The sequence below is a fragment of the Perna viridis genome, chromosome 15, assembly GCF_037379345.1.
Source record: "Perna viridis isolate PV_CMFRI_1.1 ecotype Kerala chromosome 15, ASM3737934v1, whole genome shotgun sequence".
Taxonomy (NCBI): domain Eukaryota; kingdom Metazoa; phylum Mollusca; class Bivalvia; order Mytilida; family Mytilidae; genus Perna; species Perna viridis.
This window is the reverse complement of record NC_142459.1, coordinates 10,661,647-10,678,442: the sequence shown is the minus strand read 5'-3', so window position 1 is coordinate 10,678,442 and position 16,796 is coordinate 10,661,647. Positions and strand designations below refer to the sequence as shown.

Below are 16,796 nucleotides of genomic sequence, written 5' to 3'. Positions count from 1 at the left end.
AAACATACGAAAACCAATACCATAAAGCAGGATATTTTCCCACAGGTATAATTTCGACTCAGTTGCGAGGTTTTGTGAATCGAGAAATTAAGCTTGCAAATTTAAGTCCAGATATTTTAATTTCCATTCCTCTTCAAAAGATGATACAAAAAATTAAGACCCTATTCATAAAGCAAATTGCGAAATCTGGCACCTATGGAAATTACCCACTATACAGTAATTCCTACCACTGCCACCATGATTTCCATACACTAATTCGTCAGTCCTAAACCTATAGTGCATTTATCCTGTTTGTACTTAACATATGAACAACATACAATAAACATGGTTTTCAGACGTTATGTTTTTCAAAAAAAAAAAAAAAAAAAACACAAATCATGCAGCATGTTTTCCAGTGTAAGTGCCTATGTAGCACAGAACTATTTATAGACCACTTGGACCAGCAATTATAACACTAAGATTTCTGATTCTTTATTTACATGTGTTTTGATATGAAACAGATGAGTTATGTTCAATGTAATAAAATATACACAATATACAAGTATTCTGAAGATAAGCTCCTCAGGAAAGATAAATTGTTAATATTATACAAGGTTATCCCCTTACAATATGACCATTTGACTAAACGAGTTAAATGTTATATTTTGGTCTGCAATCATGGAGATGAAATAAATGGAATGAAATGGTTAATGAAGCCTTTGCCTTTGTCCACAAGGAACGGATGTGTTTAATGTTTTAATAATTGAACTTGGAGCAGGACAGAATTAACAATTGCCCTGAGAATTAACAGCCAGCCCCAAAGATGCACAAACCCTTATATCAAATATATTCTATTATGAAATGAAGCATTTAAACCCACCTAATGTTACAAACTTGAATGTTGTATCCAACTGTTAAGAATTATATTGCTACAGTTGTTTCAAGCTTAATGTCATATAATATCTGGCTTTTTTCGGTAAAAGAGAGACAACTTAGAAATTACCATAATTCTAACAAGAGTAAATGAGGAACACCTTAGGTAATAAGGTAAGGGACACAACTCTTACAAATCATTGGTACGTTTGTATTGTTGCTCTTTATATCAATCTCATGTAAGCATCAAAGTAACTGGGATTGATTTCATTCTCTAACAAATGAAAGCTTGAAAGACTTTGATGAAATTGAATAGGATTCAAACATATCAATGATTTAAAAGAGTTATGTCCCTTACCCTAGGTCTACCTCAATAAGTGATCATTTAATGACCTTGAAATTAATGCGATGTCTATTGGCAACCAACAGTGGCGGATTTCTGTTCGGTAAAAATCTATACGAGACAATATTCATTCCATGAGGAGCCGATCTTACTGTGCAACTGAAAACATTTAACCTTCTTAACTAGAATATGTAAGTACTAAAAAACAACTTAAGTAGTTTCTGGCATGATGATAAATATTAATTTAATATTGGAACCTGTTTCTACACAAGTATACTATGAATGTACATTCTTCAATAGAAGGCAATAAGTTTATACATACATTTCCCAGAAGAAAGAGGTTTAATGTTTTCAGTACATGCATGTACATGTAGATAATATCTCTGTTTTGTCAACTACAAAATGTGATATACTGCAAATAATCCCTGGTTTTTTATACACAATATCAACTAAAAATTTAATGTTTCAAAAATTGAATTTAGATTATTAATCCCCTTAACAAATTCTAATGAAAATATACAATCCCAGAATAATAAATAGAATGTCAACAATCAGTCATTCATCATCCTGTATCAATAGCAACCACTCAACAGATTCAAAACCATGAGCTTTATTACAATGCCATGATCAGTCATTCTATCACATGATCACTACATTACAATCAGACACCAGTTACCATGACAGCAGGTCAGAATGAGGCTGGAGAATGTAACCACATGACAAAATTTGTCTGATGATTTTCTATGTACAGATAAAATATGTGACCTCAAAAAGACCTCATGATGAAACAAATGATTGGTTTTTGGACTTCATCCCATGAAATATATGTAATCCTGGTAACATTTCTGAGAATAGCACTCCTGACAAAAGAACCTTTGTTAAAAGGAACCCAGTCAGTTTTGTCTGTAAAGAGTAATGTCCCTTGCATTCATTAAAAAAAAAATAAGTCAACAAATTAACAACAAAAACTTCAGTCGTCTCCCCCTTCCTCTTCATCTTCATGCTTCCGCTTTTGTCCTCGCAGCGGCGATGACTCTTCTGAAAAAGACAAAATAAATGTTCATGGAAAAAACCTCCCATATGAAACCAAACATTATCAAATCAAATGATCAAAACCACTTCTTGTAATAAAAGTCTTAAAGATTAACTACCACTCCAGCTAAGAATCATGCCAGATGTGATTCAGGGGGAAAAAAGCCCACGTTTATATTTTTGATATTTTTTATTGCCATGGAAATTAACATGTGGTTTTTCATATAACCCTTGTTCATAGGAGAAAAAAATTGTATAGAATGCACTTTAGATTTCAAAATTAAGGGAGATAACTCTGTAAATGACACCCAAATACTTTATAATTTAATGGATTTTCAATGTTGATTATCTCCTAAGAGCAGGCAGATTTGAATGAATAATTACACAATTCATAGTATAGACCCATAAAACAACTTAATTACAAAAATAAAAATAAGTATCCCTTTTTGGGGTGTATCACATTTTACAGATTTTGCATGATTCTTACAAAGACAGTTACTTAAGCAGAAATAAAAGGCAAATGGTAGAAATTAGATATGGGGAAGAACAAAAATTGGCCAAATCTTACCAAAAAAAATCTTCAGTAGTAAAGAAAAATTGATTTGTTAAAGCACAGCTCTTTTAATCAACAGAAAAGCATATCCCTGTAGACCATTGCCTAAAATCTACCACGGGCATATAGATCTGTTCAACAAATTTCTCCCTAATTATACCCCCACTTGTATAAGGTGACACACACCCATGTAATAATCTAAAACTTCTGAATTACTGTGAAAGTACTTTAATTTGTGGATACCAATTTTCGTGGATTAGGGAAGATTCACAAGTTCGTGGATTCATGGTTTTGAGATTTTCAGTAAACACATCTAAGGAAATTTCCTTTTTGTTTGGAACCAAATTTCGCGGTTTGGCCTTCCCATGAAAATTGATACCCAACGAACAATTGTACTTTCACAGTATCAACATTGCATTCAAGCATTTCAAAGTACTCATCAGTAACCACATGATGGTTGGTGTATTCCTTCTTGAAATCGCTGTAATTTCTATAGGTTTCTACTGTCAATTTCACAAACAAATTACAATGTAGAATAGACAGTAAGCTCTGTAGAGCTGACATGATTATAGAGTTCATGTAAAAACACATATTTTTTCCAAATTTCTTACCATGGAAAGCACTTTTGCAGCCCTTTTCATGGTTTTATTCTTTATTTTTAAGACAATTTGACATCAGATTAAAATTCATAGGTCAAAAGCCTGACATGCTCATTTTCTCAAAATATTAATATAAATATGATAACATCCACATCATATACAAAATTATGGTAACTTGTTTACCAGGGGTTGCTCTGGGCTTCGCCAATGTCGCAATTTCCGATTTTTTTATTTTGTCTGGCGACAAAAATAACCAGTTAGCGATTTTCTTGGCGCCTAGGTTTTGTATATTAAAATTGACAGGAAGTTTATCAGCAACGAATATTCTCTCTACTTAAATAATTGTGTTGACACCTGGTCAGAGTTAAGTGACCATGACCAATTTACGACTGAAGGCAATTAAAGGTAATTAGACCAGGCAACCGTAACTGACAATATCCTCATGGGAGGTGTCAATCAAATGTAAATATACTATTGAGCCAATCAAAACTCTCATCAATTGGTCAAAGGTAAACACAATTAAGGCTATGTGCACGTGGCTACATACAAGTTTCACAGCCCTGTTTAACCATGTAATACATTCAGAAACAGACTTATCTAATAACAGAATAAATTAAATCCAATTAACAATGATTATCCCATCAAGAAGTGTCTAAATACTTTGAAATGAAAGAATTGATAAAAGAAAATGGATGACATTTGTTTACAATTTTGCCATGTGACTTTTTTGGCGGAAAAAAAATGGTTAACAAATAGAATGGGGATTCCCAAAATCTAATTATGGAATTACTACTCAGATACCAAAATAATTCAACAGGGACACAATTAATGGTCCATGGTATAAAATGTAGTTTGCTAGAAATTTTATCACTTGAAAAAAAGAATCAAGTTTCTTAAAAATAAAAAAAAATTGAATTATATTGAGAATAGTTATATAAAGTCTTTGATAGAAATAACATGTTTCTGAAGTAATACTTTATTATTTTATGCATATGAAAGAGACAGACTAGAGCTAAAAACCTGCTTTACACATGCATCAAGAGTGAATCTTGGTACATGCATGTAGGTCATGAATATTGAGAAGTTATTTTGATGAATTGATAAAGACAATTCATCACTATACTTAATACTATCATATTTTTGGCACCTTTTGGCTCTAATTTCTGAAAATTGGCAACAAAAAAAGGCAGCTGGCGATTTTTCTGTCAACAGAATTTTGGAAGCCAGAGCAGCCCCTGGTTTACACTAAATTTTGCAAGTGTTTTTTTATTTTCTTCCTTAACTCGAGAAAGAAAAACAAGCAAGGGTTATGTCCCTTCCTATGTTATAACAATATAATTTACATGTAAATTCTCAAAGCATCAAATGTTTTCCTGTGGAAAATAAGTAATTATAAAAATGTTCCACTAAATGCAGCTTGAAACAACTGTAGCAATATAATTCTTAACAGTTGGATACAACATTCAAGTTTGATAAAGCTCTCAATTTGAACTGTTTGACAAAAGAAAGTTTCCTGACACTTAGAAATTCAATACCAATGTTTTTTTTTATGTGATACAGATTGCAATTGCAATTCTAGCTAGGCTATTGTGTGACTGAAACTAAATGGACAATGGCAAATCCATTTCATTTTACAACTAAATTCAGTCAAAAATTAATGGCAAATTAATGGTCTATTCATTGCATTTTGTAAGTACATTTACACAAATAATTTACATTCCAAAATAATTGCTTACTGTCACTAGAAAATTTCCACTAAATATACAGCAGTGCTTTTTCTAGAGGTAGAAATGAACAAAAACTTCTTATTTGTGCTCACTTCTATTTGACTTTGAAAAGTGTTTTTGTAATAACTTACATAAACCAAATTGTCATTATTTTTATTTTTCAAACAGGATTTACCATAACACCTCCTAGTCATCTAGATTAGACTCTACACAGGAAAATCCTGTTGTAGTGATCCTCAAATCGACATAATACAAGTTATAATCATCCCAGTTGAAATACTTCCTGAAGTATATTATCTTTTGCCTTACCTCCCTCCTCTTCAAGGTCATCCTCCTCATCATCTTCTCCTTCAGGATCAAAGTCCTCTCCCTCAGAATCATCCTATAACACAGTAATAATTCTGTTATTTCTTTTATTACTAAATCTTGATCAGCATCCAAATCATGTACTATAGTATGATTTTCATGTGCAATGAAAATTATGTACATACAATTTCGCAAGTCAAGACATTGGTGCAGGTACACAAACAATATTCAATTTTTATATTTATTCATTTCTGATTTTCCACTCATTCCATCTTCGGGAATGCAAACGTTCATTGTCAAAATGCGTCAACAATAGTGAATAATTGGATTACATCAGAAGTCAAATAAAAGTGTGAGAATATCAGATAACTTGTTCCCGAAAGTTAAAGAACCCTATGTACCTTCCAAATTAAATGGTCAGGGGGTGCATGGATCAACAATAACAAAAATCTTTGGGCAGACTTGCCTACACGTTTCTGATCAAAATACAGTCAAACCTCAGTAGCTCGAACTCCAAGGGACCATTCAAATGTCTTTGAGTTATCAGGAGTTCGAGAAATTGAAGTTCATATATTTCCAGATTTTTTTCGTTACCAAAGGAGTTCAACTTAATCGTTAGAAATTGCTTATTTACTACGAAATTTTGTTAGTTTGTTGATCTTTTACATTCACTTTCAGAAGATTATGTTAATTTGCTGACATTAAAAATGCTGTGTTCGCTTTTAAAAACGTTCAAAAGTTCGAATTCATTGAATTGGTCAAAAATATGTTTTCATCTGATTTTCTTCCATGTTTTAACACACCGACTTCAGAACATTCTCTAACTTCAATCAGTACTATGTTAAGATCAAAATTACATAATTAGTGATGACTTAAATATTACCTGTAATTTACTAAAATGACACTGGTTAATGATAGGGTTTCAGTTTTTACACCTTTTGTTACCCAAGCTGACAAAATGACTGATGAGTTCGAGTTAGTGAGGGCTACTCTCTTAGGATTTATTACCGAATGTACCAACTAGTCAGTAGGAGTGTTCTAGAAATCCAAGATTATTAATATTGATTATATAGGAGAACTGTACATTTATCTTCCAATAAAATCAACCATATCAAGAATGAAAATTATCACAAAAATCAAATTTCATACACAATTTTTATCTCAAAAGTATAACAGCCGAGTGATGAACTTAGACTAGTTGTGTGGTCAGAAAATGACCTGGGATTAGAATTAAAGAGTGAAATAGGCAAGTTTTTGACATTCACTGATCACCTACAATCCAATTTCTTAAATGACTGCTGCCTCAAAGTCCTACGGCAATTATTTCATGGTTTCCAGAAATTGAACATTAAATCAACTGTTCTGACCCTACTTTACAGGGATCGAGTTTCAGAATTGTTTCCACTAGCTAAATTTAGCAAGTACTAAAAATTACTCGCTAAATTTAAGTATTTGGGATTATTTTTGGACTTTACCTATATGACATATAGAATTCCACTAGGAAATTTTAGCAAATGGGAAATAATTTCCACTAGCAAAATTGAATTTTAACTTGCATTTAGCAAGTATTTTTCCTTAAATTCCATCACTGCTTTATACTAGTCTAAAGTTAACAGCATGTTCACTAGTTTTTGAATTTGGCGGTTCATGCACTTCTTCAATATTGATTGTAGGGTACAAGAAAAAAAGTACACCTCAAGAAAAAAATTGCCAGACCATAAGGAATTTGACAACAATTGTAAGAGCCAGGATGGCCTTCGAAATCATGAGCCTTACACCAAAATTGTAAGGGTAGGCAACTCTGAACTACCATAATTCTGTACTTTACTTAATTCATAATTCCCTTTGTCAGTAAATCTAATTCTATGATTGTTAGTTTAAGTATGTGTATTTTGAGACTAACATCAAGATTTTCTTTCTCCAGATAGCTGAGACCAACCTCGTCGTCATCTTCATCATCTAATTCATCCTCATCCCCATCTTCGTCATCATCATCTTCATCTCCGTCATCATCATCATCGTCATCTTCTACAACAAAAACAAATAAACCCCATTCAATGAAATATCAATCATATCACAAACATGGAGGTGGTGAATCAGAATTGAGTCTAATTACTTTTAATGTATTTGATTAAATTACAATTACACTTGAAGTTACTATTCTACGATTAAAGGAGAAAGTTTGGTAAGGACCCCTTTTAGCCCCAAAATTTGTGCATTTTTAAAAATTTGATTAAAGCTGATTTCTAGGTAGTAGTAGTAGTATAGTAAACTGTTGCTAACACTGAATACAGGGTGTTTTTTAAAAAAGATTTATGATGTTATTCTGGGAGTAAGAGTATGCATTTCTGGACCTTTAACAAAAACCTTTAACTTTTAATATTTCAGCCATATTTAAGATGGTGTTTGAGTGAAAATGAAGTGGCCACATATTTGTTCACTCATGATATTTTCACATGAGTTGTTCACTGACAATTATACACAATATAGCCATTGCTAAAAGAGTGAAAAACTGTACTAAGTCATCTGTCTTCAAAAAAATATGTTTCCAAAGTTTTCCAATTTCAGCCAAATTTGAAGGGCATATATGACCAAATATATTCAAATGATTATCATTATCATAGAAAATGACTATCATGATTATCATGATCATGATAAATCATTATCATAGAAAATGACTATCATGATTATCAAATCAACTATAGAACACATTTAAGAGTCGGAGAAACATCATTAAATTTTCTTCAGGTAGACTTTTTTGCCCCTACTGGACCAACTCCTTTGCTGAATCACTGATTTAAGCACATTATATGCACAACTTCAACTTCTATGTTCTAAGCCCAGAACCCAAGACATATATTAAGCCAAAAAGAAGGCTTCATTGCAATGACTAACACTGTACTTTGTATTAAAAAATTAGTGTCAAGTTTCTGAGTTATCACCTGATATGTGCAGATAGAACATACTGAGGTATATCGTAAAGTTAACTTTTTCACAATTTGCTAGATTATACATTTTGCATGATTGTAAACTTTGCAAATAGATGTCAAAACCCAGTTAAGTAAGGAAAATTGTCATGTCAGGGTTATTTAAACATATATATATTTACTAGGTATGAAACAAAAATGACACCATGGACTACATGTAATTCCATACAATTAAGTTCCTTTTTCATACCTGCTCCATCAAGTTCACCATCTTCATCATCATCATCCTCTCCATCAATATCACCATCTGCAAAGATAACAAAGAATATGTACTTTGAGGCAGAACAATACTTGTAAGGTCCTTTTACATGTAAATCAAAATGTCAAATGTTGATTTTGATAATGAATGTTCCCTTCCAGAAGAGGGTACTAATGGAAAACAAATAAGTATTGGAAAATATTTATTTATATCAAATAAACAGCATATTCATGTAAATATATGAATAAGAAAAGAAATGGGGAATATTTCAAAGAGACAACAACTCAAGCAATGTATTATTGACTGAATGGTTTGTTGATTGATTGATGGCTGCCTAGATACCCCCAATTAACATTAAATGGGCACTGAAAGTACGTCTGGTAAACGCTCTTCCAAGCATACACATTTGATAAAGTGCCCCTCCTGATGAACCAGCACCGTTCTGCCCTCAGACCCAAGCTGGAACACTGATACTGGTAATGTATGTTCACCAACATTTTGACTTGTGAAATTGTACATGTATGATTTTTTTTATTCTACATGAAAAAAGTAATGCAGTATGTGAATGGTTATAATGATGCTACTTTATGATGATCTATTTTTTAAAGATATTTAATGAAGACAATATGTAAAATCTTTAAATTTATGACGTTCTCACAATGATACTATTGAGAAATTTACAATCTGTAGAGCATTATTAGCACTGAAATTCACAGAAATACAGACAATCAGTAAGAGTAAACACTTCTGCACTTGGAAGTAATTGGACCTGTGTTATCTAATAGAATCTTTGTAATAAAAGACAGAAATGAACCAGTAAACTTTCAATTATACAGACATGATTTTACAAAGCCAGAGAAAAAAGCAACCACTGTTGATGATGTTGAAAAAGAGCCAAAACCATAAAATCATGATCTGAAAAAGCAGAATTCTAATTCTGAGCAAGAGACAATCATGTCTGAATATAACTTGTCCATGGCAGATAAACTTAACTGTCCATGCTTTCCACTGGTCTAGTAGCAAATGCTTATGAAAATAATAGGACATAATTTTTTCACAGCATATTTCTACCATGTGTAAAATTTTGCAAAATTTTTTTTTAGAGCCTTGTTATAGGGGAGGTAACTATGATACCTTCATCATCCTCGTCCTCTGCCTCTTCATCATTCTGATCGTATCCATCTAAATATTTCAGCTGTGATAGCAATTCAAATACTTTATCCTTATAATCCTCTTCATTAGTTACTTCACAGTTAAATAAATCTAAACTTTTCAAACTAGCAAAACTTTTCTACAAAAGAAAAATAATTAGCTTCACTTAGCTAAGATAATTGAAGTATACACATCAATATCAGGGGCAGGCATCGAATTCACAAAAAGTCGTAAGTGCGAAATTGATCGTAAATTATGACGTCACAATATTTTTTAGGCTGTGACGTCATTACTTATGATCAACTATACTCTTATGATTTTTTGTGAATTCGACAATTTCAAAAATAAAGAGTTTATAAAATATGAGTGAAATTAACCTAATTTTCTAGTCCAACCTCCAGAACCCAAACCCTAGATCTGCCATTGAATATTATGCCATATTTAGAACTATTACAAGATTTGTTTCTTGTCATTTTTTGTCTTAAAAGACTGTCAATTAAGCTGCCATTCAGAATTCTTAATATATTATTCACCCTTATGTTTACAAGACTGGAAAAAGATTTTAAAAAAGGTGTTTTTACCAGCATTTTCAAGAAATTTAGGTATAGGCTATAACTAGTACATTCGTATCGCTTACAAAATTATCGAATCCTGGAACATCCCTACTCTAAAATGGTTATTGGATCAATAATCATATCTCTCCTTCATCTACATGTATTACATAATCATAATCATATTTTTAACCAAAATGTGTTAACATTAAGTGCCCTAAAGTTATTACCATAAATAATAGCATGTCTGTTTACATTCTGAACAAAAATTGGGTCGATAAATTCGCATTTTCATTTTATCATTACATTTTTTTTGACACTGGTTTCACCTTAAGGCTTTACTTTTAACAAAATCATTAATTTTGGATTACATTTTGATGGTCCACTTCCATGTGGTACTGCTCCTACACATCTGTGTTTATTCATCTTTTACATGTAGGTGCCACTGTAATAACGGACATGTCCATTTTAGGCATTTGTCAGCATTTTTCAAACCAAGGATACACCACCAGTCAACATTGCCTGTGCCATGATTACTTTTTTGAACTGTTTTCGGTTTGTTTTGTCAAAAGTGAAAATACTGGGCTAACTCAAATATAAAAATAACCTAGCTGTAATATAATTTTGTATCAAACAGTAATTACTATTTTCTTATTTTACGTTCAGTTCCCATATTACACAGCTGAAAGGGTCTGCACAAAAATAGGGTCAGTGGAATTATCATGAACAGATACATTTTAAATATATCCTAATAATTTGTCATGACAATATGACCTATTTTCAGTGTGTACATCTGACCTGTTTTCTGTCTAGGTCACGGTATATTTACTTACCAATGGTTCTAATGTTTCTAGATCTTTTATTTTATTTCCACTTAGGCTTAGATGAGTAAGGTTGGGACAGCCAGACAGATTATTTAATCCTGCAGATATTCTATTATCACTCAACTCCAACTGCAAATAAAAACATCAAATACATACAGTGAACAAATACATGTACCAGTATATTACAGTTACGTACTAATGTAGATACTTGTACAAGTAAATTTTACTGTCACATGTGATAAAAATTAGTTTAAAGCCTTGTCCACTTTTCATACAAAACTTTCGGAGCAGGTGTCTAGGACTCTATATCCATATACAGAGATGATTTTGTGAAATCAACAAAGCTAAAATCAGAAAAATCCAAAGTAAATTTACATTAAACAAAATCAGCTAAAAAATGAAAGAAAATCACCCCTGCATATAACGACATGACCAAGTGAACTATTAGGGGAGGGTTATACATTATGTATCATTTTCCCTGTGGCAAGTGATAGAAACTTCAATTATCTGAAGGAAGTTTGGGAAGCAATGTACCATTTTCCCTTTGGCAAGTGATAGAAACTTCAAGGAAGTTTGGGAAGCAGACATATCCAAGTTAATTTTCATTCAGAGCTTTCCCATGAAAACCCAGCATTTTCAAAAATCCTTCAGCACTGCCATGACAGTTTCAATTATCAATGTAGAAACTGTGTACAACAAAACAATGTAAATATATTATATTTAAGGTAATATGCACGAGTATTGCGTAAAGTTTTGAGAATGTTTATGAACATTCATGTTTATCAGTCATGGCAAAATTCTTCAGACTGTCAGACATGAACGTTACTTTAAGCTGCCGGTCCAGTAAAAATTGTGTGATTTCTGGTATGTTTTTTATTAGACATGTCTCAACCAGAACTTCCGGTTCATAGATAGCGTCCGAATCAAGGCAAATTTAAATTGGATCAGAGAAATTATTTCAGTCCGGCAGATAATTGTTCGGTCCAGCAGATTTTGTTAGGTTGCCGGACCAAATGTCCGACTGGTTGAAAAATTATTACACCAGATCTGTTTTCATTCAAGGAAGTTCACACAAAGGTTGTTCTGTAGTTTCACATTATTTTATGACTTGACATGTCTATCAAAAAAAAAATATTGGTAATGAAAAAACAATTGGTTGAAAGTTTAGTGTATAAAACTAATCTATATATCTGCTTTTTTCATAATTGTTTGCTCCAGAAGCGACAGTTACCTTTTTCAGATTTGATAAGCTTGGGAAACCTTTCAATGATGTCAATCCAACATTGATTAGGCTAAGTGACTCTAAGGCAGAAAATTCCTCTGTCAATCCTTCAACCTGTGATGCTCTGCAGTTGTCGAGATTTAACTCTTTAATCTGAAAAAGGAAAAATGGTTAAATCACCGTGCATGTCAATGTATCATAAATTATAATATTGTTCAAGACCTATTGCAAAGAAGTAGCTGTTTTTAAAATTTCAAGTCCCATTTAAGCTACTTTTAAAGTATCTGCATTTTTTTTTCAAGATGACCTAAACAATCTTCAATTTGGTGTTCAACGTAGAGATTCATTGCAGTCAAAATTCTTAAAATCAAAGGAGAACAAGTAAAAGAAACACGTCTGTGTTCCTTTAAATACATATCATATCATTTAAAACAGAAAAAAGTACATTCTTTTCATTGTAAGATTGTTTCACTTAGTGATGAAATCTTCTCAGTGCCTTTTTTTCCCAAAAGGATGTTGCACGATCATGGTACCTCGATATCTCTTCATGCCATGCCCCCTTTTTTTGCTTGAAAAAAAAAACTCTTCCTAAAAAGATTTATATTCCACTGGAGAATCCAATTTAATCGATTATTAAATGTGTCTTTTTTCATCGAGGCCAATAACTGTTAACACGGACAAAATTGTAAATTCATGTATTTGTCGCACTGTAACCAGCTAAACACGCTTGTTTACATTTAGTAGCGTATGAATACACTCTAACATTAACTTGTCACGTGACGCGAAGGAGCTTGACGCATCTCTAAAACTACTCCGAAGTTTTTTAATTTTTCCAAGGACAGCTTAATTTCTAAACTTCTACGCTTATTTTAAATTTGTTTGTGCTTAACATTGACTCATAATTTACATTCAAAACAACGAATCATTACATAGCATGGCCGAAATCAAAACTTGTCTTCGAGGGCCTATTTTTTCTTCGGTGTACGCTTTTCATACCTTGTGCAGAATGCCAGTCACCGCCATTGCTGTAGCACCGCCGCGTGACAAAGCGTTAATGCAATGGTCGTTGCCAACTCTAATTCACTAGAAAGATGTTGGTAAGTGAAGGCAAAGCTTATTTGAGATCATTGCTTTGTAAAGGAAACAGTAAAAATGGCTAAATATAATGATATCGCATTGAAAACTTTGCGAAAACATCAACAATACGGAAATCCAACATGGCGACCAAAAAGCACCACAAGGTGCGTCATCATGTGACCTAATTTTACATTCTTTTCGAAAACACTGATTTTTTCTGATTTATAGTCAAGAACTAACCGATATTAAACTTTTTGCATTAAACCTTCCATACAAATCCTAATTCCGTAAACTTAAGCATGGAAATCAAATTAAGCACACAGTAATGGCGGATACGGCGAGCACAAAGAAGTAGGTCACTTGAAATAAATTTGAATCTTTCTTGTTTTCAATTGAATGAAACCAAACTTGAATGCGAATGTATTGCATAGCATCATATTTTTTACTTCTCAATGAATGAGATTCGAATATCGAGTATAAAAGTCGTTCAAAGCACGGTTTCTATCGAATACAACACAGTTAATCCACAAAACAGGGAGAAAGTTGATGGCCGCCATTGAATATTTCTTAGGGGTTTAGGATAACCCTCAAAACTTGCTACATATCAAAATCAAGCGCAAAAAATATATATAGGACCTGCCACATCCAAGTTATAAGTATGCAGAAGGTTTACAGGAAGTTTTTTTCAGATGGAATACAACAGTATTCAATGGAAAAACACCATATTTTGAACAGTGGTCAAATTGACATGTCCAAATTGAATCAAAATTTTCTTGACTTATGGTCAAGATAAACAACTTCATAGTGTATTCCGTCCAAACTTCACATATCATATGCATACTGTCCTCCGAACTAACTATAGGCTGGGGTTAATGGAACCACCAAATACATGGTGCATTTTGAAGAACAAGGACGTATGCTTAGACGACTATGTCAATAAATCTGTACATTTAGTTAAGAACTTTGAGAACTATAACACAAAATTCACATAAGACTGAATCTTTTCGTGAGTACCATCTCCATCTTACCAACAATGCTTCATCGCATTTACAGCCTTGCATCATGACAAGACCTTGAGATAGAAATTCTTTATCTGCTGATGCTCGCCGTGTCGTAAATATGCAACAATATGATGTTGTGGTGCATGAGAATCACTACATGACATTCAAAACTTTCAATAACTACGCGAACTTGGAGTTACAATGGATGGACACCCCCTTTTGTAACAAAACGAAGCACATGGGTCCCAGACGCCTGGTCGTGTAAACAACGTTTATTCGATTATTTTAACCTTATTTCTATTATTTGAAAGATAAAAATGTCTTCCTACCTCAGCTGATTTCCGTCCCCGCTTCTCTAACTCGATCCTCTTTGCCATATCCATCTTAAAAGTTTATTTTGAGTTGAATCCCTTTCAATAACAATTTGGTCGATATAGTCTAATGTTGAACAACCACAGTGCGCGGGCTGATCAATGTTTCCTAGAGGGGTCTTGTCATTGGTCAATTGTTGATACCCAAACACGTGAAGATACGATGAATATTCATAAGTAATGCTACTAGACGACCAATGAGAATTGATCTGTCATGATACGTCACTGTTTGTTTACACCATGATAACAACGTGGTTTGAGGAAAAAGTAGTACCGGCTTACGAAGTTGTTACGATTTATTTTGAGTAGTAAGTTTTAAACTAAGTTGTAGGTAGGAATTAACATTTTCGCTAATAGTTATGATAATTTTTAAAGATATTAAAATTTTATTCGATAGTATGAAAATACTATCATGTAGTTATATTGATCTCGTGAAATATAGAAGACAAGGTAATTTGAAGATTTAGACATCTAAATTGTATTTTTTTTAATTTCGGTAAAATTGCTGTATGTATTATTCATTAATTAATTTTTTTTTAATTTATTGTTTTGGTTATTACAAAAATTATTTCATGTGATGATACAAAAAAATTGTTTTACTTTTTAAAACAGTACTTAAATATAGTACGCAATCTTGCAGTAAATCTTGCCATTTAATCCCAGTTTTGTTGTTTTAAATCAAATAGATGTAGTTGTCCATTCATAAAAAATGTAGCTAACTGCAAATATATTTTTTCCACACTATTGATACAGTTTTAATTTCTTTTTATATTTTTTTTTGTTCATTGATAAATAAGTTTCATAGAACAAGTTTCAGCGTTCTTAGCGTTAGGCAAGTCACTTCTTGATATTGTTAATAGTCGTATTCGACTTGGTCTGCAGAAAAAAATAAGATTAGGCCTTTCAAAATGAACTAGATCTATGTTGGCATTTGGAAGTGTTAAGTTCCCCCTATTACAAAAAAAAAATACAAAAATGGTGTGGATTAAAAAGCGAAGTGAATGAAATTAGAAGTTAAATTATTTTTCTACTGAATTACCTAGTTGTTATTACAGTTCAGGAATTAAGCTTATTGGATGATTTAATATTCACAAATCAAATTTTAAAAAATCCGATGGTTATGCTTTTACAAATCAACCGACGGAATTCTTACATTATTTCAGTTGATAAATTCGTTGTAGTTCTAACATGTTTTTCTTTTTCAGATTTTGTTTCTTTTTAGATTTTCGAAATCAAACACATATTACATGGTTTGATCAGGAAGCATTGGAAAAGGAAGAGTTCTAATATCAGTATTCGGATATTGAAATTTGGCACTAAAGTACATCATGCCCGGCGTATTTAAAAAATCTCACCTGACTTGGAACTTTGTGTGTTTTGTGTGAAAAAAATATCGCCAATACTATAAAGTTCTAAGATGAGGATGAGATATAAACAACAATTGGAGATATAATAAAAACCTTATGGGAAGGCATCTTAGAACGGGAAGCTCGCGTGGATCCTGTTGATGAATATAGAATGAAGTATGAGGAGTTTAGTACATTATTCAAATTTGCTAGTAAATAGTAAAAATGCAAAGAAAATTGTAATAGATTTGTAATTGAAATATCCAGTGGCGTTTCCAGGATTTCATAGTGAGAAGAAGGAAAACATTTTTTGGGTCGTGTATAATTAGTGTTAAATTAATGTTTTATATCAAGAAGAACAAATTTGGTCCTTTGGAACTCTCCGTTCGAATCCACTACTGCATATCCAGAGCCGTGCATCGCTTTTACGTAGAGGTACGTTTGCAAACGTTGATACAGTGGCGACGTCTTCTAGACTTCGGCCAAGTTTTTGCATCGCAACATCACGGCTGTTTCGGAGTTCGGTACATTTAATGTAATAATAGTAGTATAAACGGTGAAACTTAGGTATAACACTGTATGGAAACACAATTCCACGACAAATTTGTCAAAGAACTTAACCAAACACAATATTTGTCTAGTATATACAGATTA

The 16,796-nt window shown here is 32.4% G+C and overlaps 1 protein-coding gene across 2 annotated transcripts; it reads right to left on the bottom strand.

Moving 5' to 3' along the window:
• Positions 1-455: 455 nt before the first annotated feature.
• Positions 456-14,950, bottom strand: LOC148596902 (acidic leucine-rich nuclear phosphoprotein 32 family member A-like). Of its 2 annotated transcripts, none has more exons than XM_088563178.1 (8): positions 14,755-14,950; positions 12,357-12,500; positions 11,135-11,254; positions 9,733-9,889; positions 8,590-8,646; positions 7,316-7,440; positions 5,416-5,488; positions 456-2,233 (listed from the first exon to the last, which is right to left on the bottom strand). In XM_088563178.1, the coding sequence occupies exons 1-8, from the start codon at positions 14,806-14,808 to the stop codon at positions 2,166-2,168; spliced, it is 798 nt and encodes a 265-aa protein (XP_088419304.1). In that variant the 5' UTR covers positions 14,809-14,950; the 3' UTR covers positions 456-2,165. The 2 variants fall into 2 exon arrangements, with proteins under 2 accessions (XP_088419304.1, XP_088419305.1); XM_088563179.1 differs by having other exon boundaries at positions 7,352-7,440; positions 14,755-14,914.
• Positions 14,951-16,796: the final 1,846 nt, after the last annotated feature.

What these genes read in the sequence shown, in the direction of transcription:
- LOC148596902 (XM_088563178.1), bottom strand. Translation starts at nt 14,808, where the DNA reads ATGGATATGGCAAAGAGGATCGAGTTAGAGAAGCGGGGACGGAAATCA. An exon ending in TGGTGAACTTGATGGAGCAG is followed by an intron (nt 7,441 to 8,589) that starts GTATGAAAAAGG and finishes TTTTTGTTGTAG; the next exon opens with AAGATGACGATGATGATGAT. An exon ending in TGGAGAAAGAAAATCTTGAT is followed by an intron (nt 5,489 to 7,315) that starts GTTAGTCTCAAA and finishes ACTGTGTTATAG; the next exon opens with GATGATTCTGAGGGAGAGGA.